Below are 27,794 nucleotides of genomic sequence, written 5' to 3'. Positions count from 1 at the left end.
GTGCCTCACCAATAGTTATCATATATAACTGATATCTATAGTCTTACCACTGATCCAAGAACTGTCAGTTCGCTGTATAAGAAAAAAACTGACAATATTTTCAACATGAATTTATTTTCTATCATTCACAGTAAGCAAGTGGAACTCCCTTAACAACTTGTGCAAATTAACGTAAAATTAGAATTGCTTGATTGAATACATTGTGTCACTATGGCAGAGGTTCTCTAACTTTGTGAAATGTAATAAGTTTAAGTGTGCAGAAAACTTCTCATTAAATAATTAAAATATTGAATGTAAAGTGTTTTATCCATGCGTGGTGGGCCAATAACAGTCATTATAACACGGGTGTTCTGTTTTTTACACCTCCAGCTTACAATTTAAATGTATTCAGCTTTAAGGGTTTTTTAAATAAACTTTTTTGTAAGTGAGCTGTTACATCGTTTGAAAACCTCTGCTTTATGGAACAAAACTTAAGCAATATTAACAGTAACACATAGAAGTATAAAATTTTGGTAAAATAATATTAGTCTCGTTTGATTTTGGTCCTAGCATCTCATTACATCAGTGTATAGGATGTGCAGGTTAAGGTTATTTAATATAGCCTGTTGCTGCCATGTACATTATAAATCTTAAACAGCTGTTCTGGCAAATCTATTTATACCAACGTTGTAGTGTTTTATCCTAATGAAGGTGACCTGAACGAAATTTTAAAACGTTGGTATGAAAATAAATTGCCAGAAAAGCTATATCAGGTTTTGCAATTTTTATCGTTTAAAAAGTTTTGCATAATTTTGAAGAGGAAATGGTAAAGTAGTAAAAGTGTGTTCCAAATATATCAATATTATGTGTAAACTGGTTCAAAAAGTTGTTTAAATCAATAAAACATATTCTTCCATTAAGCAAAGAAACTTAAAATAAATAAACAAAGTCTTTGAAGCTGAAACAGTGACATTATGGGCTAATAAGCGATACAAAGGGTTACCAATGGCACATATACGTTAATGTATGCCAATTTAGCATAAAAACATTTAAAATATATATACCAGTTTGTTGTTCATTTTTAGGATTGTCACAAGTTTTAACAAGGTTAACCATTTTACTATAATATTTATTATTTTTTTTTTAAATTAGTTATAATATATGATTTCTATGTTTACTCTCCGCTGTCACTTAGTGGCTGGTTATCATCGTAAACTTTTTTGACTTCATCATGATTGGTTAAAACAGCTTCAGCATTCTCCATATGATCATTCTCAGTCAATTGTGCTTTGTCATTGTTCTGGTAGCTTATTGTACCGCTCTGTAAAATATACTCCATGTTTATACTCTATATGGGCTTTTCTATTGAATTTGATTTAAGTTATACTCAATTTTAATATAGTTTTGTTTTCGGGTTACATGATTGTTTCTGTGTTTAGTTTATATACGACAAGAGTTCATTCTCCCTTTCATAAAGAATTCATGGCATTTGCCAAATGCCACACTAAGTGCCAAGTGCCACACACACTTTGCCAAGTGCCACACTAAGCATCAAAGTTTAGTTAACCCACCTTGGATTCGTAATCGATATTCATTCCCTCCTGATAAGTTGTTTCCTCAAACTTTTGGTCACTTTTTTCAAGATCGCTGTTCCAAACACCATATCCAAAGTAGATAAATAAACCTGTTGTGGTGGTATAGGTGTTGTTAGAGAAAAGTGGATGTAGAATGATTAGAGAGCTAGGTATTTTTGCAGTTGTTATCAAATGGGTGTTCTGTTTTATACTTAGGTAGTATAAGAAACAGTCAATTCAAAGCAGATGATACCAATACCTGCAAGCAGTGGCGCAGCCAGGAGGGTTTAGGGTGTCGCGACTCCCCCTTTCAAACTCCCCAAAAAAATAAATTAAAAAATAAATATTTTTGAACATTTTTTAATTAAACCCCCCCCCCCCCTTATTTTTTTTCTGGATGCGCCACTGCCTGCAAGTTACTCCTAACATATAACAAACAACACCATGCAACCTTATACTACCTCAGTCATATAGGATGTAAAATAATAATTTAGTGCCCAAGCAACCCAGTATACATACCTACAACCTACATTATATTGCTTTCAGATATAGTATCCCAAGTATGTAATTGATATCTCTGCATAAAAATTCTGCTTTTCTGCATAACTACTCACCTATAAAGCACCATATGATGAAACGAATCCAGGTTACTGGTGATAACTTGAGCATCAGGTAAGTATTGAACCATATAGCTGATATTGGTAGGAAGGGCAAACATGGGGCCATGTATGCCAATCTGAATGCATTAAAATTAATCATTATTTAATTAGCATTGATTTAATTGATTTTTGCGAGAAATTTAACGATTTTTAGGTACTTGTATGTAAAACCGATTTAAACATCATAGGCTGCTAATTTTTTTGCCACTTGGTATAAATTACTAGTTAAATTCTGTCAAATCTGAGCTAAGTTTACAATAAAAGTCAAAATACTTTATATACCACAGCAAAACTACAGTTTTTAATTGAATGTAGTTTATTAATCAAATGTATATTTTCTATGTTATACAATTTTATTTTTTCCGTCACATATTTTATAGCACCGAAACATAACATCTCCATCACACTAATGTAAACAATATCCCTTTAAACCAACCTTGTAGGATTCTGCGGCTGCTGGCAAACCAGGATAATCAGAATAATGAGAATTATGATGAAGAAAGCAAGAAGTAGAAGAGCCCACCATGCTTTGTTAATTAGGTGGTTGGCTGGATGAAAGGGGTGAGGTTAATGAAAGTAATAATGTATTTATCTCATTTGTCGAAATTGTCATAATAACGCTCATAATAACGCTTACAAATTATCCAATAAACAAATTAAACGATTACTCTGTTTTATCTCTTACTATTATTTATGCAGTTGGTTTGCTGGAAGTAATTAGTCAGTTAAATAAATATAACTTTTTTAGACTCGCAAAGCAAGGTAACGACAGTCGTTATAACGCGGATGTTCTGTTTCATATACCTTGTGCTCACTTAAAAGTTACCACGTATGTAACTTTGTGGGTGATCAATTTTTTAGGGATATTTTTATTTCAAATAACGAGTACTAACAATGTGAATGAATGTATTGATCTATTAAGTATACCATGGCGGGACATGACAGTCGTTATAACACTTACCCCCAAACACAAGGAAAATGTTAAACATAACGAGGTAGAATGAAAGCAAACAGATTCTCTGGATTGCTCGTTTCCCCGTCTCCTCTGTGGGCCGTTCCATCGCTTGTGGGATCCCTAGCATCACCTTAACTGGGATCATCCACCCATCCAAAGTACATTTAACGTGTTGTAGGGGTGGGTACATGGCCAACTGTAGTCGACGCCATACTTTGGTAAGAATTTTTTGCTCGGTTTTGTTTTCTTTCTTTTCTTCATTAATTGCGCCGTAGTTTTGTTCTGTGGAGGTTGTTGTTTTTGTTTTTTACAATTTCAAGGCTTCTAAATTAACATTTTGGCTTCAAAAACTACACAAAACATGGAAAGGTACCAAAGTTAAAGTCTGCAACACATAAATGTCATGGTACAGTTGAAGTATTTAAGTTTATACATTAGGCTATTACATTAATAACTTTTAAACTGAATATTTTATCTTCAAAAACCACACAAAACATAAAAAGTCAAAGTTGGCTGTGACACATTATTGCTATAGTGCAACTACAGTTATACATACAGTTTATATTTCCTATATAATTAAGAATATTATTCACCAGTTTTATCTTTAGAAATAAGATTTGTGTTGTCCCGCTCATCAAATGCTTCAGTCGCTGTTTCCATGGTTTCAACCTCATCAGGATCAACTGTCAATCAAAAACAAAATACAACTGTCAATCAAATCAATGTCAAACAAGTACAACTCAATCAAATACAAATGTAAAACAAATTAAAGTGTCAATCAAATACAAATGTCAATTAACTAAACTGTCAATCAAATACAATTTTGTAATAACTAGGTAAGGTAAGTGGTTCAATAATTTCTAATCATAATAATTGTAAATTATTTTATTGATTGCTTTTAATTTAAATACCAACAAATATATTATGCAATATCACATAAACACTATGTATGTTTGGGATATTCTGTCTTAAATTGTGTGTTCTGCCATTTTTTAAGATGAAAATACTAAGTATCCGAATTGATTTATTTAAAAACTGAAAAGTTTTGCTTATTTGTATGCATTAGGCTTTATGTATTTCATTCAAATTTTTAAAACTTGGTCAAATTTTTGGCTTTGTAAAACACTTTTTCTTACAGTTTTAGCAGCTTTAAACGATGTTCAAAAATGTTGGCTTCCAAAATTAAATTTTACATAAATCAATTATTTTAAAAGCAGTCAAGCTCCGTTGAATAATTCACGAAACTTCAAACATAATATAAGTTTGACCTTTACGCCCACATAAATATCTTAAATATTTAATCTTACTTTCATCTTCTTCCACTGGAGGCAGTATAGGGAGCCCGTTTGTACGAGAATCGGCCAAAACAACGGGCTGGTAACGAAGCAGCAACACCGACAAACATACTAAAGTGTAAGCTAGCAGGGTTCCAATGGACATCATCTCTATTAGGTCCCTGTGGGTTTTGTATTAGGTTTATTTCTAATGCTATTTAATATGAGTGAGGTCCTACTGCGGAGCTTGTCAGAGGACCTGCAATTTATGCCACAATTAGCCCCATTAGCACCGACACCCAGGGTGCTACAACACATCATATTGCCCACAGTTATTGGGAATGTTTGGTATGAGGTCCCGTGCTCACAGTCAAGGTACAGAAGCTATTAAACCCACAAATGAAAACCAAAACCCATAAAAATTTCCTGTATTAATAATTGATGTCTTTTATTATGTTTATACACCGAGCATGGATTTGTTTGACACAATGAGATCTTTGGGTTCATCTCATATCCTACCTAAGTTTGCGAGTTGCTGTTTTGTATATGGTTGGCAATTTGGACAATATATTAGTGAAAATTGAGTTATAACATTTTTATACACTTCATGCCAATTTACAAGTTACCACGTGTGTAATTTTGGGTGATTGCTTTAATGCATGGCTGAAAATTCAGACAACCCATTACTTCATTAGTGTCCACTGGGTTGGAACAATTGCTGGTAGTTTTGCCCAAAGACGCGTACGTCCACAATGTTAACAGCGCTAATGTTCTAACAGTAGCTTAACAACTTGTCATTTTAACTTTATTCAAAAAACACAGTAATAAATAATCTTACCTTAAACTAACAGCAAGAGCGAGTATTGAGGCAATGGCTCCTGATATCACCGTGGCAACAGCGGGGGTCTCCGTGTATTTCATGACGTGGCTCAAAAATCTAAAAAGACAAAGTTTGAGAATTTTCTTGTGTTAGTGGTTCTTGTATTCAAGTCTTATGTTGAGTAAGTGGGTTTGTTTTAATGTGAAATAAAACATAAATCATATGATGGAAACCTCACTATAGGACCTCACCTATATAGAATAGAATGTGCATATACAAATACAATGTTGGAGGCCCAACTCTTGCCCAAATTATAGATCATTTGACAAGAACCTCAGCCATAAGTAAAAACATAACCCACCTGAATATTAATCCATCACTAGCCATCGTGTAAAGCACGCGCGGCATTGGAAATAATGAACCGAGCAAACTGACTGTTAAACTTGCTAATGCACCAACGCTGATCACATATTTTGCCTGCGGGAAATATAAAGGATGAGCTTATTACAAGTTAGTAGTAAAATATCCAGTGCCAGGACACAGTAGTTAGCATGTCTGCCTCGTGTTGTGAGGGTATAGGATCAGAGCTTAATGCTGCTACCATCGTGAGCAATCATGTCATTGGGAAAAAACGTCCCAAATCATCGTACAAAGATTGCACAGTAAATTTTAAGTTAGATCCAGGACAGAAAAAAAACACCCACAAAGTTACATACGAGGTAACTCGTAAGCTGGCACGAGGTGTTTAAAACAGAACACTTGTGTTGTAACGACTGCCGCTGCCTCGATATGCAAGGATAAAGAAGTTGCCAAAATAATTATTTTACAAACTTGCAGACAGCATTACCTGATAGAAGCCGACGTAGTTAAACATATCAAGAAGGGGAGATTCCTCATTTATTTGGCTGTATGGTAGCACCAGTGTAAGCACAGCACTCACAGATATATAACACGTCATACACACGGCTAGTGAGAATAAGATGGCACGAGGTATGGACCTGTAATGTATGGGAAGTTGTTTTATATATATAGGGGTGGCTGAGGCTGATAGATTGTATGAGGTGTTCTACTCTTTATGAGCTAAATTATATCATGGGTTTAGTAGCTTTTTATTTGATACTTTTCCTATACCAGTTTTTTTTTTAACAACTGTTATTTGTTGCTAATTGCATTCAGTATTTTATTTAATTTGATCTTCGTTACTATATTTGTATAGATAAATAAAAAAAGATTATTTTTTAAATTAGTTGATTATTTAAAACAAAACTTGACCCATTAATAGGTTACTATTTGATTTGGTTGTGCTGCACACAGTGGTTCGCTGAAAATATTTTTGAATAACTTACTTGTGGGGTTGTTTGCATTCGTCGCCGGTTGTCGCAATAATGTCAAACCCAATGTAGGCGTAAAAACAAGTTGCAGCTCCCCTTAAAACCTATGTATAGAAGGTGTGGTTAGATGTGAAAGATTGATTGTAACTTAATTATGGTATAGCAACGACGACCGTTATAACACGGGCGTTCTGTTCCATACACCTTGTGGCAGCCTGCAAGTTAACACGTATGTTACTTATTTTAAAGTGGCAAAGCAAAGACAGTTACTATAACACGGGTGCTTTGTTTCGCACACCTCGTGCCCGCTTTGTAAGTGATCAAGCATAACTTATTTATCTTCCATGGAGGGGCAACGGCAGTCGTTATACCACTGTTTCATACACATTTGTGCCCACTTTTGTTTTCTCACAAAAAGTTATTTCATAGGCACGTCATATTGCATACAATCAATATGGTATGCTTATGAGACACCACGTATTTCACTGGTGGTCGGCTATTTTTGGTTCACTCATACATAATTTAAGTTTAACAGGAAGCAAATGCATGAGCGTAAACGTAATTGGAAAGAGCTAAACAAAGACTTTGTGTTTTCTTAAATCGGTTTAAGATTACTGCGTCAAGGTGCAGACGTTACATTGTTCGTTTATTATACATTGTATGCCAGCAGGAGGTGTATAAAATAAAACAACAGTTTTATAGGGACTGTTGTTGCCCGCCCCGCGAGGATAAATAAGTTTTATTTATTTATTCAAAATTATTTAAATGTTTTCCGCACAAAATTTACTCATTAAACCATTTTTTCCTGAATATTTGCCGCACTAATTGGGGATAATTAAGCTGCATTCATCATTGCCAATATTTGTTACAAAATGTTTATTCTGTATCTTTACCCTCATCTAAGTTACATTGCATTCTTTGTTCACTTACCAATATTGTTTAAGAAATGTGAACTGTGTGTTTGCATAGTTTAAGATACATTACATTCTTATTATTCACATACTTACCAATACTATTAGCAAAATATGTTTAATCCCATCCACACTTACCCCTGACCATCCATTGGGGAAGAACCCGCCATCTTTGGACCAGTTGGTGGGATCAGCATATATAAGCCCAGCAATTATAATGAACAGCCATACCAGTATATTGACCACGTTTAACACGTTATTAAACATCACAGAGTTCCTTACACCAGCTGCTACAATCACTGTCATTGCAAGCACAATGAACAAAGCTATAATGTCTGGGTAGGAGTTCGGGTCATCGTGGCCGGCTGGAAAGAAAGAACTTGTAAAACGGTGAGTAAAATGGGCTAGATAGTAAAAAATGCCTGAATAACAAAACATTAAAACATTTGCACAGCTAGTTTCTATCTAAAAAATAGAGACGGCACCATTTAGGCGAAATATATATAGTAGGGTGGGGTAAGATGGGACACCTTATCATTCTATTTTCTCGTCACATTTAGTAGTAAACAAAGAAATTTTAAACAATTATCAAATCGTATCCTCACGACTTCCATAGACCGTTGTTAATTGTTTAAAACACGATCAGGCTATTCGAATATTATGTGTTAAAGGTGTCCCATCTTCCCCCAACCTACTATATATATATACAGCAATCGATTGGACTTGATTTTTGTCTGTTACATATTCGTGGCACCAGACCCTTACTGTATTTGAATGTAACTTACTTTATCTTCGAGTGGCCGGAAAACGACAGTCGTTATCACACGTGTTTAACACCTCGTGCCAGCTTACAAGTTACCATGTATGTTACTTTGTGGCCTTGTGGGTGATTATTTTTTAGAATTTATTTATGTATCGCTGATAATTTAAACAGCATAAGAATCGTTCAACTCTATGAGATCAGGGTTAGAGTCGTAGAAATTATTACAAGTCTGATTAGTTTATTATATTTATATATCAACTTACCGATACTTGGCAATCTTCCCACGTGTTCCAACATCCAACTTCTAATGGTTTGGTTCGACAAGGAATCCATCATGCTACTTATTGCACTCGCTCCTGATGCTATAGAAATCATATATCATTACATGGATATCATATATCATTTCATAAATATCATGTATTATTCCATAGAAATCGTATATTATTACATGGAAATCATATATCATATTATAGAAACCATATATCATTACATGGAAATCATATTTCATTACATGGAAATCATATATTGATCTATAGAAATCATATATCATTTCATAGATATCATATATTATTACACAGAAATCTTACAAGACTGTATCATAAGTTATTTAGTTTGAGATTATATTGTTGCAATACATGTGCAAGCAATTGCTTTAACCCAGTGATCTCCTATTAGTTGTTTGAATTTTCAGTCTTATAAGCTGCACTATATATATGAGTTATGTCAGTCTTATAAGCTACACCATATATAAGTTATGTCAGTCATGCATTAAATCAATCACCCACAAAGTTACATATATTGTATCAGGTAAGCGTACACCATTAATATTGTGTGTAATATGACACCCCTATGTAATAACTTTTTGTGAAAAGATAAATAATTGATGATGTAGAAATATCAGTGTTTTGTACCATATATGCAACTTTGTTTGTGATTTTCTGTATGGCTGACAATTTCAACCACCATTAGTGACCGCTGGGTTAGAGCAATTAATGTTAAGTTTGTTGCCTAAGGATAAACATGCACAATGGTAGCAGCTAACAGCTTCGCACTACCATACATTGTTTTTTTTTATGATTTAATAAGAATACTATTATTTAGTGGGGTGGGGGAAGATGGGACACTTTACCACATAATATCCAAATATTCTGATCTTGTTTTAAACAATTTACAACGGTTTATGGGAGTTGTGAAGATACTTTTTTATATTTCTTTGAATTTTTTGTTTTCTACAAAATAGGACGAGAAAATAGAATGAATAGGTGTCCCATCTGTCCCCACTCTACTATACTTAAAATTCAAATCTCATTGTGACCTGTTCCAATCAAGTATTCCAGAACTAAATTCCAACCAATGAAAAACGCCGTAAATTCCCCGATTGTGACGTAACTATACGTATAAGCTGATCCTGACGTCTTAGGAACTCGTACCCCGAACTCAGCGTAACACATTCCTGTGAAATAAGTTACTCGTGAGGGATTCGAACCTAGAGTGTTAGTGTTAGGTATTCTATAAAAGGTTAGAGGTCCTATGCGAGACACGGGCCTTTGATTTAGAGCACATTTGACTCAATACGTTAATTACGTATTATGGTAGTACATTAATTTGTATGGCAGCGCTTTTTTGGATTGTTTGCTTGAACATAACATAATTTTATTCGTCTCTTTAAAAACGATAGCGAGATCAGTTATTTAGATAAAGAAAACGAAGAGAATGAATCAACAGCAAAACAACAGATAGTAAAACACGCTATGAATAAAAGGTGTAGGAAAGGATGTCATTTAAAAAGCGTGGCTGTTACGCCAAAACTCCAGATTAAATTTATTGCTTTTTAAATCCGATGTTTTAAACTGCCTGCCGTTTTGCGCTCTGAATGTAGCTGGTCGCGGTATAAAAGAACAAACAAATAAATACCTACACCCAGCGTTGTTCAGCGCAAGTTCTCGTATAAAAATATACGCAGTTTTACGTTTATGTGAACTTGAATAAAAACGGCTATACAATAAACAGTATCAAATCAACAAACATAAAAGTTAAAATACAACTACCCGGACTTCAGAACTAAAAATTAATTAAAATAATAACTAGTTGATATATTAATCAAATAATTCCCCCTAGAATGTCACGTGGTCACAATCGATATTTGTGACGTCATTTACGTCTTTATACGTCAATAATGGAGTAAATATCGACCAAACAATGGTGTATGTAAATTATTCTGGTACTCAGGACAATGCTTATTGTTTCGTAACAAGTAAATATATATATATGAGCTTTCGTTTTAAATGGTTAATATTGCGTTGTATGTTACTTAAACCGGTGGAATTTATCTTGGTGAAATCCCAACTTAAAATTATACGTTTTTCATGTTTAAATTGACTATATTACAGTCTTATTTAAGTGCAAATATTGTGACGTGACTGTCTGACTTGTTACGTCACAAGAATACAAAGTCGCGATCGTTGTTTGTGACAAACAACGAATGCAGCGAACGCGAATTAATATGAAATTGAGGCTTTTTTACGCTTGGTCATTGCAACAACTCTTAACAAAATAAAACTTTAGATTTTGATGACGTCTTGATTACGTCATCGCCATGACGTCATACCTGATAACAAAGACACGAGTCCAGCGATGATAAAAGAGAAGATGACACCTGGACCAGCAATCTCCCTCGCCACCATACCCGACACCACATACATTCCTGTGCCACCACAACTTCCCACGCCCAATGACGTCAGATCCAATGTCGTCAAACATTTCGGAAGCTTTGTTGACGTCACAGATTTCCTTCTTTCGTCACGCATGGCTTCGATCGGCCGCTTTCTGAAAAGGTTTAAATAAAATATTAATTTTTTTTGGTAAAAGTTAGTTCCTGCGACGTTTAGCAACAACGCTTTTACTTACTCTTTTGTTTATTTTTTTATTTATTTATTTAATCTTTAATGTTAGATGACGACTGAATATTTTAATAAGTTCCCACGGATTGCAAAGTTAATTATTATAAACATTGTTATTGCCATTGAAAGAGTAATAAAAATTATGCTGTTGTTATGTTAACTTTTTTAATATTTATTTTGTAATTTTTTTATTTTAAGTTTTTTTTATTTGTATTTTAATAGAAATGACAAATACTTGATTTTAGTCACGTAATAAAGAAACTGAATGACGTAACAAGAAGGTCTGCACCTGACACAATGAACGTCTGCCACGTCACAAACATACCTTGTTAATCGCGCTGCCATGCGATGCGAAGATTCTTTGAAGGAATTCCATCTCCATGAACTTGGTTGAAAGCAATTCATTTTAACTTAACATGGAACTAAAAGGTGAAAAATAATCAATCAATTTGTTCATGATTACTAACGATGCCATTTAGGAAATATATATTTCTTATATTATACAATTTGGTGGACTTGATTTCATAGCTCCAGACTCTTACTGTATTTCTTTACACACGAATCGTGCTACTCTATGAGCACCAGATTAGGGTCAGATTTACAGAATTTATTACAAGTTAACTTGTCTAATGAATGAATTGTTATCCTAATTCACGATTATAGTCGTAATAACATCCCTTTTATTTTGCCGCTTACGAGTTACAGCAGATGTAAACTTGTTGTTAAATATTTTCTATTCTGCATGGCTCATGAATGAATGTAACTTATTGGTCCTCGCGTGACAGGGCAACGAAAGTCTTTATAACACGGATGTTCTGTTTCGTGCCCACTAATGAGTTACCGCGTGTATAAATCTGTACTTTAAAATACAGTTCCACTTAAAGCTAAAGCGAACAACTCGCTTTGTTCCTCCGGCAGCAATAACTGAAGTCTAAAAATATGCAAAAAGTAACTTTAAAACGAGTAGTGTAATTGGCTACCCTGGCATAAACCGTTTCGCATGCCTCGTTGTAGGAGCTTATCCATATAGTAAAGAACCGTAAAGCCACAGTCGTTATGAATGAGTGAGTTTTACTTGTTTATCCTCGCATGGCAGGTTTTTTTAGGTTATAACACGGATGATCCGTTTCATACACCTTGTTCCCGCTCACGTTACTAGTATGTAACTTTTACCTGTTTTTGCTCACATTTAATGCTTAATGTCATTTGTTCCACACATCAAGTGTTATTACAGATTATTGCAATAATCCAATTCATTTCTGCCACCCATGTATCTACTATGTGTACACCTCGCACATGTGTCTAATTAAAACATGGGCGTGCGCCCAAAAGCTGGTACACCGCTGTACAATGAATAAACAACAGGTGGACCTTGAAGCGGTAATCATAAACTGACTAAGAAAACACAAAGTGTTTGTCTATTCTTACTATTTCTAATTTACGTTTACGTTCATGCATTGGCTTCCTGTTAAACCTAAATAATTTATAAGTGGACTGAAAAAAAAAACAGTCCCCACTAAGTTACATACGCGGTAACTCGTATATAAGCAGGCACGAGGTGAAAACAGACCTTCCGTGGTCAAACTATGAAACAGACCTTCCGTGGTCCAACGACTGTCGTTGCGCCGCCATACAAGGATAAATAAGTTACATTCGTGATAACTTGTAAGAGGGCACGAGATATATGAAACAGAACATGCCATAACGACTGTGGTTGCCTCGCCATGCAAGGATAAATAAAACACATTGATTATCTGTCTCAGATTGTTATAAGTTTTCCAACTTCTACGTCACAGCACCCATGGGTTCTCTGTATTTCTTTGCGATCTACTAAACTTTAAAAGCGGTTATTTTAATAAAGAAATACTGAAATTCTTTCATAAATTATGTTATTTAGTCAAAGTTTCACTGCGCACGGTCTAATAAAACCTGATATAAACCCATTATAGTTTTTAACATACTGCCTTGCAACTTTCAATACTGTGGGGTAAGATGGGTTACCTTTATAATACCCCATATTTCATTATCCTCTTTAACAATTAACAAAATTAACAACGCTCTTTAATAGTCGATATGATACGAATATATAATTCTGTAAATTTTCGTTGTTTACTACCAAATAAAGCTATACACAAGAACGAAAAGATGTTCCATCTTACCCCAACCTAGAACCTACTATACCTACACCCGACCTTGTCAAATCTACTCAGTTCCCGAATGGCAAAAAGCATTATGTCTGTGACATCACAATAATATTGATCGCTAAGATCTTCAATAATTATTATTGATCTCGATCCCAGATGTTGTCTCACCCCACCTCACACACGCTATCCAAACAATTAAATAGAATATCGAAACACACAGAGATCATAAAATCAAAAGTTTTGCAAATTTTAACTATGACGTCAAAATTCCTGTTTCGTTTTGTCATAAAGTTGATTGTTTCGTGATATTCTTAGTTCATTTCGTTATAATGAATTATTTAAATTGTTTGAACATAACATCCCTACTGTGAAGAAACAAACTAAAGTTACAGAATATTTTCATTTCGTCACAATCTCAACAATGACGTAACAAACCATTTTAATCTTTCTTTTTACTTCAACTACCACGTTATAGTTGCATGGTAATCATATAATTAATAATTGATCTTTTCAATCGATGAGATTAAAGGAAAATTAGTTTCTGATTAGCTGCTTCAAGATGCGAGGGATTTAGTCCAAAGCAGATAATCAATGTTTTTCTAAAACCTAATTATTTGTACTTTACATTTGTGCGGTAGTTGCCTGGCATATAGTTTAAGAGACCTCAAAAGCACGCCTGTCTTGTAGTATCTTTTTTATTTTAGTATACGTATACGACTTTAGTGTATTTGGAACAAAAAACTAAAATCTTTAATTAAGTGAGAATGTTGTAATTGATTTCCAATGACACATTATTAAATGACATTTACTAATTTTTTATACACCTCGTTTCCGTTTACTAGTTACCAAATATGTAACTTAGTAGGTGACTGTTTTTCTATGCGGTTATAACAATTTGGATACCCGGTCTAGAATGGTATAGCAGCACCGAGCCTCGAACCCCGTATCTCTCGCATGTATGAGGTAATTTACCCCATTTTTTTCGTGATCGGGCTTTTACGAGTCGGAGAAACAATTTAATAAACTTGTTGAAAATAAAAATTACTTTTGTATCTATACAGATGGTGTAAATATAAACAACGGAAGACGAATACTCCATAATATAGTATAGTGGGGTAAGATGGGACACCTTTGGCACATAACGTCCAAATAATATCCTGATCGTGTTTTAAACAATTAACGACTGTTTATGAAAGTCGTGCAAATACAGTTTTATCATTCTTTGAATGTTCTTTGTTTACAGCCAGATGGGGCGAGAAAATTGATGTAAAGGTGTCCCATATTTCCCCACCCTACTATATATCCCACCACGACCAAGAGGCTTACGAATGGAATTCGGAAGTGGCCCTAATTGTAGAAGCTCTTAGTGAAATTGTTTCATCGATTCGAGCGAAATGGAAGAGCCTCTTGCCACTAATCCACGCGACATGAATTTTTTCACTTATAGTTACAACTCCCTTTTGTACAGCGGTCAATAGAAACACTCGTGGGGAAACGGACAGATTTTCAATCGAACAGCGAATTTTCAATTAACGCTTTTTTACCCGCGTGTGTTAACGTGAACAGTCCCCAAGCAACATATTAACACGATTCGATTTTAAGTTTTTAACAAAATTAACTGTATTTTTTACAATTTTATTTCTTACAGAATTTTTTAGTGTTTGTATACGGAAACTATTAGGCATCGTGTTCTATGCGCAGTTTTTGCTTCACAAGATTTTAAAAAGCTGTTCTGGATGTAATTCGTTTTACCCTTGCGTGGGCGGAAAACCACAGTCGTTATAACACGGGTGTTCTGTTTCATGCACCTTGTGCCTGGTTACGAGTTACCACTTATTCATGTAACTTTGTTAGTGATTGTTGTTCTGTCATATTAACCAATGACTTGCTGGGCGTTTTAAAAATAAAATGTCAAAACATTGAATTTTCGTCACTTTAATATTAAAAAACGTTTATTTTTAAATCATTTTTGCCATCGATTGTAAATTTTTCTTTTTAATTCATTCTACGGTATAAGCATAGTTATTTAAAAAGATAAAATATAAAAGGTACTGCTTCAAATGCTGCCAGCCATGCTATCATTATTAAAATGATATTCCGTGAAAGTTGGCTTGATTGTAACAACGTTTTAATCGTTAAAGTCTCCTTTTTATAGCAAATGGCGTTGGTGGTATAAAAATATGTTTTATTTTATACCAGAGGTCAATTTTAAAACTTCAATTCCTTCCGTACCAATTATAGAATCTGTAAAATATTTTCACACTTTTTAGCTGTCTTTGGCCTGTCTTACTAATATGAATCACATTTATATTCCTGTTATTTTTGTAGAAGTTGAATACCTACTACAATATAGACACTTTTCAATAACAAGTCTGTTATTTTTTGCTTTCTACTGTTACAAATATAAGTTTAATTCTTGTTTGTATTTCTTATCTCGCTATCTTGTTAATAAAAGTTTTTTTGTCAAATACGCTCTTACTTCAACCTGAGTATATTATATATCTCACCGGCAAACAGAGAAGGGTTTCTCCTGTTTTTCTAACTGCAACAGAACCTCCCTTGTGTAAACTCCGCACTGTATAGAAGAGAATAAAAAATAAGAAAGAACTCATGAATAATTCAGTAACGAAAGGACTCAAGGACGACGCTGGACGTTTGAAATCAAAAGCCGTTTTTGAAAGAAATTAACCATAACAAACAAAACTTAGCCGATTTATGGAAGAATGTAGATTCATTTAGGCGGATTTTTTTTATGTCGTTGTCTTGTCTTTTTAAATTCTCCTTTTTTATGGATTTTTTTATGATTATTTTATATGGTTTCAAAATTTATTTAATAGTGGAATGGTGTGCAAAGGGGGACACCATCTCATTCCAGCAGTTCATCGTCCCAATTGGTAGTAAACAAAGAAAATTAAAAAATATAAATCCGTATCCTTACGACTCCCATAGACCGTTGTAAATTATTTAAAGCACGATCAGGATATTTGGACATTATGTACTAATGGTGTCCCATATGCTCCAACCCTGTTTTATGTTGTTTTATGCCGATTTTCTGTCTATTTTAGTTTCTAGAAGCGATATTGGCTGTTGGTAGTAATAACAAATGGTTTCTATGAACAAAATATGGTTGCCACGTACAAAATATTGTATTTAGTGGTAATAAATTATGGTTGCTGTTGGCAAAAATGGTAGCCACGTACAAAATATGTTTGTTGGTGATAATAAAAAATGGTTTCTATGGGCAAAATATGGTTGCCACGTACAAAATATGTTTGTTGGTGATAATAAAAAATGGTTTCTATGGGCAAAATATGGTTGCCACGTACAAAATATTGTTTTAGTGGTAATAAATTATGGTTGCTGTTGGCAAAATATGGTTGCCACGTACAAAATATTTTGTTAATAGTAATAAATTACTGGTTGCTATTGGACAAAATATGGTTGCCACGTACAAAATATTGTTGTTAGTGGTAATAACATTACTGTTGCTATTGGCAAAATATGGTTGCCACGTACAAAATATTGTTGTTAGTGGTAATAAATTATGGTTACTATGGACAAAATATGGTTGCCACGTACAAAATATGTTGTTAGTGATAATAAATTATGGTTGCTATTGGCAAAATATGGTTGCCACGTACAAAATATTGTTGTTAGTGGTAATAAAATATGGTTTCTATGGGCAAAATATGGTTGCCACGTACAAACTATTGTTGTTAATGGTAATAAATTATGGTTGCTATTGGCAAAATATGGTTGCCACGTACAAAATATTGTTGTTAGTGGTAATAAATTATGGTTGCTATGGACAAAATATGGTTGCCACGTACAAAATATTGTTGTTAATGGTAATAAATTATGGTTACTATTGGCAAAATATGGTTGCCACGTACAAACTATAGTTGTTAGTGGTAATAAATTATGGTTGCTATCGGCAAAATGTGGTTGCCACGTACAAAATATTGTTGTTAATGGTAATAAATTATGGTTGCTATGGGCAAAATATGGTTGCCACGTACAAAATATTGTTATTAATGGTAATAAATTATGGTTACTATCGGCAAAATATGGTTGCCACGTACAAAATATTGTTGTTAGTGGTAATAAATTATGGTTGCTATTGGCAAAATATGGTTGCCACGTACAAAATATTGTTGTTAGTGGTAATAAATTATGGTTGCTATGGACAAAATATGGTTGCCACGTACAAAATATTGTTGTTAATGGTAATAAATTATGGTTACTATTGGCAAAATATGGTTGCCACGTACAAAATATTGTTGTTAGTGGTAATAAATTATGGTTGCTATTGACAAAATATGGTTGCCACGTACAAAATATTGTTGTTAATGGTAATAAATTATGGTTACTATTGGACAAAATATGGTTGCCACGTACAAACTATAGTTGTTAGTGGTAATAAATTATGGTTGCTATGGGCAAAATGTGGTTGCCACGTACAAAATATAGTTGTTAATGGTAATAAATTATGGTTGCTATGGACAAAATATGGTTGCCACGTACAAAATATTGTTATTAATGGTAATAAATTATGGTTGCTATGGACAAAATATGGTTGCCACGTATAAAATATTGTTGTTAGTGGTAATAAATTATGGTTGCTATGGACGAAATATTGTTGCCTCAAAATATTGTTATTAATGGTAATAAATTATGGTTACTATTGGCAAAATATGGTTGCCACGTACAAAATATTGTTATTAGTGGTAATAAATTATGGTTGCTATGGACGAAATATTGTTGCCACGTACAAAATATTGTTATTAATGGTAATAAATTATGGTTACTATTGGCAAAATATGGTTGCCACGTACAAACTATAGTTGTTAGTGGTAATAAATTATGGTTTCTATGGGCAAAATGTGGTTGCCACGTACAAAATATGGTTGTTAGTGGTAATAAATTATGGTTGCCATGGGCGAAATATGGTTGCCACGTACAAAATATTGTATTTAGTGGTAATAAATTATGGTTGCTATGGGCAAAATATGGTTGCCACGTATAAAATATTGTTATTAGTGGTAATAAATTATGGTTTCTATGGACAAAATATGGTTGCCACGTACAAAATATGGTTGTTAGTGGAAATAACAAATGGTTGCTATGGGCAAAATATGGTTGCCACGTATAAAATATTGTTATTAGTGGTAATAAATTATGGTTTCTATGGACAAAATATGGTTGCCACGTACAAAATATGGTTGTTAGTGGAAATAACAAATGGTTACTATTGGCAAAATATGGTTGCCACGTACAAACTATGGTTGTTAGTGGTAATAAATTATGGTTGCCATGGGCGAAAATTGGTTGCCACGTACAAAATATTGTTGTTAGTGGTAATAAATTATGGTTGCTATGGACAAAATATGGTTGCCACGTACAAAATATTGTATTTAGTGGTAATAAATTATGGTTTCTATGGACAAAATATGGTTGCCACGTACAAAATATGGTTGTTAGTGGAAATAACAAATGGTTGCTATGGGCAAAATATGGTTGCCACGTATAAAATATTGTTGTTAGTGGTAATAAATATGGTTTCTATGGTACGAAATATTGGTTGCCACGTACAAAATATTGTATTTAGTGGTAATAAATTATGGTTTCTATGGACAAAATATGGTTGCCACGTACAAAATATGGTTGTTAGTGGAAATAACAAATGGTTGCTATGGACAAAATATGGTTGCCACGTAAATATATGTTGTTAATGGTAATAACACATGGTTTCTATGGGCAAAATATGGTTGCCAGGTACAAAATATTGTTGTTAGTGGTAATAAATTATGGTTGCCAGGTACAAAATATTGGTATTAGTGGTATTAAATTATGGTTGCCACGAACAAAATATGGTTGTTGGTGGTAATAACAAATGGTTTCTATTGGCAAAATATGGTTGCCAAATACAAAATATATTTTTTTAGGAACCATATTTTGCTCCTAGTAACTATATTTTCCGATAAATTCCTACCAAATCTAAAAACTTGCATGTTTGGGTAATGTCCCAACATATGGTTTCTTGCACACACATATAGAATAAATCACAAGACACATCAAAACAAAACTCCTACAAGGCGAAAATATATTTAAAATTTGGCAAATCCCAAACCGTTGGGCTACATTATACAGTAAATATAATACACATTACAAAGGCAATTAATTAATAAGATAATTAATAATTAATAAGTTTTATTGAAAAAATGCGGCAAACTTTGGAACATAATTACAAGAATGAACAATATTTAAGCAAAAGTTCATGGTTTTAAAACATCTCCATTAAAAAGTGGGATATTTACAAAATAATTTAAAACTGTTTGAAATAAAACATTGTCTTTGATTAGCTCTATTTGAATTTTTTCACACACATAAAAACTGGAGTTTTTTCACTCAAATTTTATCCTCTGCAAAAAATGTTACATGAACAATGAATTATCTTCTTCTTCTGCTTTTGGGAAACCAGGAAAAAGATAAAGTTTGTTCCTCAAAGTGCTTTTGTATTCTGACATCTCTTTGCATCTATGAGTGGCCATGTTGTCTGGGGTGTTAGCAGCGCGATGAGAAACCCCACGACCCACCTGAGAACGAAACAGAACCAATTTATCATAAAATTAAACTAGAAATTTTGGAAAAATCTTGAAAACTTGTGGAATTGAGGCTTAAGTTGACAAAACACTGTGAAAATTTTAAGTAAAATAACAAAAACTAAATTTACTGCAATTTCCCCAAAAAAACTGTGATTTTTATGACACAACTGATGAAAAACTCCAAAATTTTCAATAAAATCAATCAAAAACTGGTATATCTTCAACAAAATTTACCAAAAACTATTAAATTTAAAATAAAATTAGTCAAAATCTGTTCATTTTTTTAAAAAAATGGCCAAAACTGTTAAATTATTTAAAAAATTGTTTGCCCTTTAACTGACATATGTACTAGAACAACTGATAAAGAAACATATAGTTAGGTGGGGAAAGATGGGACACGTTTCATTCTTTTTTCTCGACTCATTTGGTAGTAAACAACAGAACATTCAAAGTATTATAAAATTGTATCCTCACGGCTCCTATAGACCGTTGTTAATTGTTTAAAACACGATTAAGATATTTGGATATTATGTGCTAAAGGGAAACCTTTAATAAAACGTTTTTACCTCAGTAAGCATGTCAACTACATGTTCTGTCCTTGCTTTCTTTGAAAACACTGTTGCAATCGCATTGATGAACCAAGAACCTGTTGCTTCATTACGGAAGGACATGTCACCTAAAATATAAACTCATTCTCACTGTTGAGTTATAACATGGTTGTCTTCTTATACACCAGACACACATAGTGTGTTCATACACCTCATGCTCACTGTCGAGTTATAACATGGGTGTCTTCTTATACACCAGACACACATGGTGTATTCATACACCTCATGCTCACTGTCGAGTTATAACATGGGTGTCTTCTTATACACCAGACACATATGGTGTATTCATACACCTCATGCTCACTGTCAAGTTATAACATGGGTGTCTTCTTATACACCAGACACACATGGTGTATTCATACACCTCATGCTCACTGTCGAGTTATAACATGGGTGTCTTCTTATACACCAGACACACATGGTGTATTCATACACCTCATGCTGACTGTCGAGTTATAACATGGGTGTCTTTTTACACCAGACACACATGGTGTCTAAAACACCTCATGCTCACTGTCGAGTTATAACATGAGTGTCTTCTTATGCACCAGACACACATGGTGTATTCATACACCTCATGCTGACTGTCGAGTTATAACATGGGTGTCTTTTTACACCAGACACACATGGTGTCTAAAACACCTCATGCTCACTGTCGAGTTATAACATGAGTGTCTTCTTATGCACCAGACACACATGGTGTATTCATACACCTCACGCTCACTGTCGAGTTATAACATGAGTGTCTTCTTATGCACCAGACACACATGGTGTATTCATACACCTCACGCTCACTGTCGAGTTATAACATGGGTGTCTTTTATACACTGGACACACATGGTGTCTAAAACACCTCATGCTTACCTTCCAATGTAGAGTAAGCCACCAAGATATCACTCATATGAGGAAGCGTAGTTTTATCAATACCATCAGTTTGGTCACTAGGTGGAAGCAAGCGGTTCACAGCATCTGTAACAAGAGTTAGTAAGATTTTCACTCTATGGTTGAAGTACAGGGTGTTGGGTCTAAATTCCACCCCATGTTTAAAGTACAGGGTGTTGGGTCTAAATTCCACTGTATTTTCACACATTATGTTGTAAAGTATGGGGTGGGAGGCCTGGCTTTTAACATGTGCTAGGCCTCTTCTATACTATATAATCTACCTGCGGCGTCCACGAAAGGCACTCCACGTGAAGAAGAACCTGGAAAACAGGTAAAGTCAGAGTTGGTAAAACCAGAGTTGAATAAATAAATAATTGTAACTTGCTTTATCCTCGCGTGGCTGGACAGTTCTTAGAACACGGGTGTTCTGTTCATACACTTCTTGTATGAAATTTTTATTTTACCAATTTTTTTTAGTATTGATAGATCCAACTTAAAAGTACAAACAGTGTTGCTGTGTTGCCATATATTTTAGTTTTTTACCTCCGCGGCAACACTGAAAAAAGATAAGCTTGGGCCGTCCAATGAGATACTTGGAGTGTGTGTTTTTGAACAATGCAAGCACGTCATTGGCTGCGATAGTACGGCAATCCACCCCATAGAAAACATCACGATTGTCAACTACGGATAAAATACTTTACTAAAAAAAATTAAAATTAATTTTTTTTATAAACATATTTAATTTTTTTTATAAATATATTTAATTTTTTTGTGTTTAACTTCTTCATATGGTTGAGAAACATAAAGCACTTTATAGGGGTTATGGCTTGTATAACCTGGGTTTAATACTTGATAACCCAATATCATTGAGGATATATCTGTTCTGGCAAAGACGCTTTATGGAAATTGCTCCAAGTGGTCACTAATGGGTTGCACCTTAGGTGTTTGGGGTAATGGGCCAACTCTGGCCTAAATGTCAGACCCCATGGCGTGCCATGGTGCAGAAAATAGACATAAAGAACTTGATCAGCACTTCTGAAATTACTCTACCGTAGCTTATTTAGCTGTCTGATATATCAAATATTTGCTTCAACAGTAACTTACCCAAACCTCCATGTCATCGATATTATTTCAAATATTAAACAAGTAAAAATTACTTGATAAGTACTTCTGACATTACCTAAGCATATAGCCTACAGCTGTCTGTTCTAAGAAATATTTGCTTCAACAAGTAACCTACCCAATCCTCCATGGCTCATAATGACCACGGCACAGAAGTCACACGATTGATGAAAACTGCTTCTTGAAAAATCATTCAAGAATTTGAACATTGCCTGGTAATGAGAATAATTGAATGTAACTTACTTTATCCTCCAGTGACCAGAAAACCACAGTCATTATACCACGGGTGTTCTGTTTCATACACCTCGTGCCCGCTTACAAGTTACCACGTATGTAACTTATTTATCCTCGCATGGCGGGCAACAACAGTCATTATACCACGGGGGTTCTGTTCCATACACCTCATGCCAGCTTACAAGTTACCATGTATGAATATTTTCTGTGAGGATGTTTTTATTTTTTTATATGTAGCTGATAATTTGGACAACCCATTAGTGACAAATAAGAAAACTACCGAATAATGTTATTGTTGCTGGGACAAATTTGTTGGTCCCCAACACACACTTTTGAATTAAGTTTTGCATAATTACATTAAACTCGTTTTTACAAAAAATTACCCCAGCAGTTCTGTTTTCTTTCACAATAACTTTACATTGAAACCCCTCCCATAATTGCTTCATTAGTTCTCCATCTCTCTTAGCTCCCTTTCTGTCATGATCTGGTCCCCAAGCGAACCCCTCGTAGTTGTTCAGTATTAAAACATGACCTTTTGGTTCCTTGCTTCTAACAGTGTAAACCTAAAACAAGATTTTTTATTTCTTGATTAAAATTGAATGTTTGTGGTCAGTGCTATGGCATAAGGGTTAAAGTGCTTCACAGACTAGAGGTTACTGGTTTGAGGCTTATCTCTGCTACCATTGTGTTCGTTCATGTTTGATGGGAAGCCACTTACAGGTAGTTTCTCCGATTCTATTTCTGAAGCTAAACCACACAACTTTTTTGTAGGTATACAATAAAATGATTTCACTTTTAAAATATTGTTAAAATAGTTTGTGGCATGCAAACAAGTTAATCTCAATTTTGGACTGAGATGCAAATTCCCACCACTTACTACTGTAACTATAAATCACTAAACGATTGCACACTCACCCCTACTTTACTAAAGTGAGTTACATAAGACATGTCATCGGACTCTAACACTTGAACATTGTTTCCCTGGAAACTGCATATGTCTTCAGATATTGGATCAGATTGGTCTGTAACAAAAAAGATTGGTTTATTTATATCCTCGTGGGTGGGAACTTGAGTGACTTAGCCATGGTTGCCACTCCCATGCCCACAGTCGAGTTGCTGAAGCTATTGCGGTGTGTGGGGAAGCAGACATGACTTTTGGTTGGTTTGGTCATTTATATCCTCGTAGGTGGGAACTTGAGTGACTTATCCATGGTTGCCACTCCCATGCCCACAGTCGAGTTGCTGAAGCTATTGCAGTGTGTGGGGAAGCAGACATGACTTTTGGTTGGTTTGGTCATTTATATCCTCGTAGGTGGGAACTTGAGTGACTTATCCATGGTTGCAACTCCCATGCCCACAGTCGAGTTGCTGAAGCTATTGTAGTGTGTGGATAAGCAGACATGACTTTTGGTTGGTTTGGTCATTTATATCCTCGTAGGTGGGAACTTGAGTGACTTATCCATGGTTGCAACTCCCATGCACACAGTCGAGTTGCTGAAGCTATTGTAGTGTGTGGATAAACAGACATGACTTTTGGTTGGTTTGGTCATTTATATCCTCGTGGGTGGGAACTTGAGTGACTTATCCATGGTTGCCACTCCCATGCCCACAGTCGAGTTGCTGAAGCTATTGCAGTGTGTGGATAAGCAGACATGACTTTTGGTTGGTTTGGTCATTTATATCCTCGTGGGTGGGAACTTGAGTGACTTATCCATGGTTGCCACTCCTATGCCCACGGTCGAGTTTCTGAAGCTATTGCAGTGTGTGGATAAGCAGACATGGCTTTTGGTTAGTTTGGTCATTTATATCCTTGTGGGTGGGAACTTGAGTGACTTATCCATGGTTGCCACTCCTATGCCCACGGTCGAGTTTCTGAAGATATTGCAGTGTGTGGATAAGCAGACATGACTTTTGGTTGGTTTGGTCATTCATATCATCATATATTACAGTTAATATAGAAAGCCCATATTTACGAATACCTCCCAAAGCCATGTTGCCCAAATAACTCGAACTGATACTTGCAGGAACTGTGAAAAATATTAAGTTACGCAACTACGTTTTAAACATTTTTTTTCTTCATAATTTAAAAATTTTAACTATACCACTGACCTGGGCTTTCAGTTCTTGGAACAGAAACATAAGTTGCGTCCACATTTTCAACTGAAATATTGAGTTAAATATTTTACAAATCAAGACTTTCTTACAGTTTTAAAGTTTGATAGTATAAACTTAAAAACAATTGACACATTAATGAGCCCACATTCGCACAATTGTATACTCTACACACTTTGCACAACTGTGTATTCAACACACTTTGCACATCAACCTTACCAAATGGAGTCGATGAGTTTGATCTTTCAGCTAATTCTCGAACAATCTCATGCGTAAGAGTGACATCTTATAAAAAAGAAAAAAAAATTTTTTTGTCACATATTATAAATAAAATAAAACTGTGTTATAATGTCTGTTGTTGCCCTGCAAGAATAATTGAAATAACTTTCTCCTATCACACTTAGCAATCACACAATTGTGTGCCCCCACGTTTTTATACCAGAGGAACCCTTGAAAGGTTATTTACATTATGCTTGGCAGAAGTAACAGAATATAAATATTGTTTTTATAAAGGCGCTGTGGGCATTCAATATTTTACAAGCCATAAAAGCACTGCCCAAATAGTAACTTACATAATATAGTGTACCATACATTATACTGTTGTTGCCAGGCTTATTATACTTGTATATGCCCAATAAAATATTGAAAATAAAACTCAAAAAAATAGTAATGATCTGGTGCTACGAAAATGTAACCAACAAAAATCAAGTGCAATCACTAGTAGTAATAGAGAAATATATTTCGCCTAAATGGCATCGTCAGTCTCTCTTTTAAATAGAATGAAATAAAATAGTAAGTATAATGTCATTTTTGCAGAAATAGCCAAATACAAGAATATCTCTACCTTGTTGCTGGTTTGCATGAAGTTGAAAATTTTGAATTATTTCAACGACATCATGTCGTCCCAACTGTCGCATTTTCCGAACTAAAATTTCTACTTTTTCTTGAATAAAATAAATTTTGTTTATTTACTTTGAAAAGAATTGTTTAAAACATTATACACTATTTCATGACCACATGTTCACAACCATAAATTGTCACACTTTTAGAGACACTTATCACCCATGGCCTCCTGTTTCATCAATATTATAACATGTATACAATTTAAAGGAAAGTCAATAAAATAATTAACAAAGTCAATCACAAATCGAAAAGTCAATAAAACAAGATTTCAAGACTGTTATTTTTATTGCTTAATCAGAAGCGCCAAACCTGGGGTAGCATATCCCTGCCTCCCCTGTTTTAATTTAAGTTGGCGCCTTCCAAATGCTTTGTGACATATTACAGACTACTAGGTATTAAATAGGCAACCATGCCATGTGGCAACAGTAATTGTTTTATCACAATACCTTCCTCAGTTCCACAACCCCACAGGTTGTTTTCCTCCAAATATTGGAACAATTCTAAAGCAGTTCGGAAATTTCTGTACCAATAAAATAGTGTAAAAATGGTGTATGAATACACCATGTATGTTTTGTGTATAAGAAGACACGCATATTATTATAACTCGACAGTGAGCATGAGGTGTATGAATACACCATGTGTGTCTGGTGTATAAGAAGACACGCATATTATTATAACTCGACAGTGAGCATGAGGTGTATGAATACACCATGTGTGTCTATTGTATAAGGAGACACATATATTGTTATAACTCGACAGTGAGCATGAGGTGTATGAATACACCATGTGTGTCTGGTGTATAAGAAGACACATATTTGTTATAACTCGACAGTGAGCATGAAGTGTATGAATACACCATGTGTGTCTGGTGTATAAGAAGACACTATATTGTTATAACTTGACACTGACCATTAGACATCACATGTGTCTGGTATGAAGCAGTTATGAGGCATATGAAAATTGAAATAGTCTCTTGTGGTCTACTAGAGTATGAAATGTAAACTTCCAACCTGGCTCCAGTACAATAAGCATAGTTATTGCGTAACATTCTCAAGTTATTTTCATCCAGTTGAGAAGAAACTCTTCGAAGTAGAATCACAAATGGGGTGTCTGGGCTGAAATATTTTGAAAATAAAATATGCATAAGTATAATTAAATTTAAAAATGATTTTAAAATTCCCAAATAGCCTTTAAAAACTGCCCAATAAAATTTTAGGCAATGGGCTAACTCTAGCATAAATCATAGTTGCCATGACATTCCTTGCCATAGGACCTCAGCAATTTAGAACACACAATATAATTAGAAAAAGCTGGAGATATTAATTAACACAGTTTAAGGTGTTGCGAAGAGAAGGGAATTAGCAGCAAAACGACAGTCGTTAAAAAAATGATTAAATATTGAACATAAAGTTAAGAATTACTTATTTGTTTGTTGCCCAATGGGTGATGGTTGAGTTGGTGTTGCACTAGCTTCTTCAGGTGTTATGTATGTAGTACCTAAATATCTGTTTGCTTTGCTTTTTAATACTTCCACAGTCGCCTTTGAACCTGTGTATAGTTAACATGATAAAGATGAATGTAACTTATTTATCCTCGCATGGCGGGGCAACGACAGTGGTTATAACACGGGTGTTCATACACCTCGTGCCAGCTTACAAGTTACCATGTATGTAACTTTGTGAGTGACTATTTTTTTTTTATGTATGGCTGATAGTTTGGACAACCCATTAGTGACCACTGGGTTGGGGCAATTGCCGTTAAGTGTCTTGCCCAAGGAAACATACGCCCACAATGGTAGCAGCGTCAAGCCTTGAACCCATTACCTCTGGGTTACAAGCAGGTGCTCACCACTTTGCTACGGCGCCAGTATGATCAAACTTGTGAATGTTTAGCACAGTGAATGAATGAATATAACTTACTTTATCCTCGCGTGGCCGGAAAACGACAGTAATAATAGCACGGGTGTGCACCTCGCGCCAGCTTACGAGTTACCAAGTATGTTACTTTGTAGGTGATTA

The 27,794-nt window shown here is 34.5% G+C and overlaps 2 protein-coding genes and 2 long non-coding RNA genes across 8 annotated transcripts in view; 2 read left to right on the top strand and 2 right to left on the bottom strand.

Annotated features, from left to right (window-relative positions):
• Positions 1-95: 95 nt before the first annotated feature.
• LOC100182118 (probable cationic amino acid transporter) lies at positions 96-11,608 on the bottom strand. Its single transcript, XM_018812434.2, has 16 exons — positions 11,492-11,608; positions 10,875-11,092; positions 9,582-9,719; positions 8,530-8,628; positions 7,642-7,868; positions 6,608-6,696; positions 6,109-6,259; positions 5,623-5,738; positions 5,280-5,378; positions 4,475-4,623; positions 3,761-3,850; positions 3,174-3,449; positions 2,649-2,760; positions 2,168-2,289; positions 1,551-1,663; positions 96-1,300 (listed from the first exon to the last, which is right to left on the bottom strand). Exons 1-16 carry the CDS (start codon positions 11,569-11,571, stop codon positions 1,154-1,156), a joined length of 2,226 nt encoding a protein of 741 aa, XP_018667979.1. The 5' UTR covers positions 11,572-11,608; the 3' UTR covers positions 96-1,153.
• Positions 2,100-15,234, top strand: LOC108949612. Of its 3 annotated transcripts, none has more exons than XR_003396045.1 (6): positions 2,100-2,225; positions 2,656-2,773; positions 7,776-7,893; positions 10,832-11,100; positions 11,412-11,595; positions 14,554-15,234. It is a non-coding gene; the product is annotated as an uncharacterized LOC108949612 (long non-coding RNA). The 3 variants fall into 3 exon arrangements; XR_003396046.1 differs by lacking the exon at positions 14,554-15,234 and adding an exon at positions 14,372-14,511; XR_003396044.1 differs by lacking the exon at positions 14,554-15,234 and having other exon boundaries at positions 11,412-11,757.
• A 3,515-nt stretch (positions 15,235-18,749) lies between these two features.
• Positions 18,750-19,525, top strand: LOC113474331. The gene is made up of 2 exons (XR_003395996.1): positions 18,750-19,024; positions 19,086-19,525. It is a non-coding gene; the product is annotated as an uncharacterized LOC113474331 (long non-coding RNA).
• LOC100186877 (caspase-2-like) overlaps positions 19,404-27,794 on the bottom strand; it is a 12,973-nt gene continuing 4,582 nt past the window's right edge. For 2 of the 3 annotated variants that reach the window (XM_026834928.1, XM_026834927.1), the window contains exons 3-17: positions 27,198-27,324; positions 26,787-26,891; positions 26,223-26,296; positions 25,718-25,816; positions 25,093-25,158; positions 24,871-24,921; positions 24,741-24,788; positions 23,677-23,783; positions 23,145-23,324; positions 22,646-22,739; positions 21,949-22,086; positions 21,687-21,725; positions 21,388-21,492; positions 20,482-20,591; positions 19,404-19,906 (exon numbers count right to left, since the gene is read on the bottom strand). In XM_026834928.1, the coding sequence (XP_026690729.1) occupies positions 19,745-19,906; positions 20,482-20,591; positions 21,388-21,492; positions 21,687-21,725; positions 21,949-22,086; positions 22,646-22,739; positions 23,145-23,324; positions 23,677-23,783; positions 24,741-24,788; positions 24,871-24,921; positions 25,093-25,158; positions 25,718-25,816; positions 26,223-26,296; positions 26,787-26,891; positions 27,198-27,324 (1,505 nt within the window). In that variant the 3' untranslated portion in view covers positions 19,404-19,744. The remainder of the gene's footprint in view (positions 19,907-20,481; positions 20,592-21,387; positions 21,493-21,686; positions 21,726-21,948; positions 22,087-22,645; positions 22,740-23,144; positions 23,325-23,676; positions 23,784-24,740; positions 24,789-24,870; positions 24,922-25,092; positions 25,159-25,717; positions 25,817-26,222; positions 26,297-26,786; positions 26,892-27,197; positions 27,325-27,794) is intronic. The other variant, XM_026834929.1, reaches the window with a different exon arrangement.

Source organism: Ciona intestinalis, chromosome 7 (assembly GCF_000224145.3).
Source record: "Ciona intestinalis chromosome 7, KH, whole genome shotgun sequence".
Classification (NCBI taxonomy): domain Eukaryota; kingdom Metazoa; phylum Chordata; class Ascidiacea; order Phlebobranchia; family Cionidae; genus Ciona; species Ciona intestinalis.
Note: the sequence above shows the minus strand (reverse complement) of the source record. Positions and strands in the feature narration are given on the sequence as shown.

What these genes read in the sequence shown, in the direction of transcription:
- LOC100182118 (XM_018812434.2), bottom strand. Translation starts at nt 11,571, where the DNA reads ATGAATTGCTTTCAACCAAGTTCATGGAGATGGAATTCCTTCAAAGAA. An exon ending in AGTGATGGATTAATATTCAG is followed by an intron (nt 5,379 to 5,622) that starts GTGGGTTATGTT and finishes TTGTCTTTTTAG; the next exon opens with ATTTTTGAGCCACGTCATGA. An exon ending in ATATCGATTACGAATCCAAG is followed by an intron (nt 1,301 to 1,550) that starts GTGGGTTAACTA and finishes TATATTTTACAG; the next exon opens with AGCGGTACAATAAGCTACCA.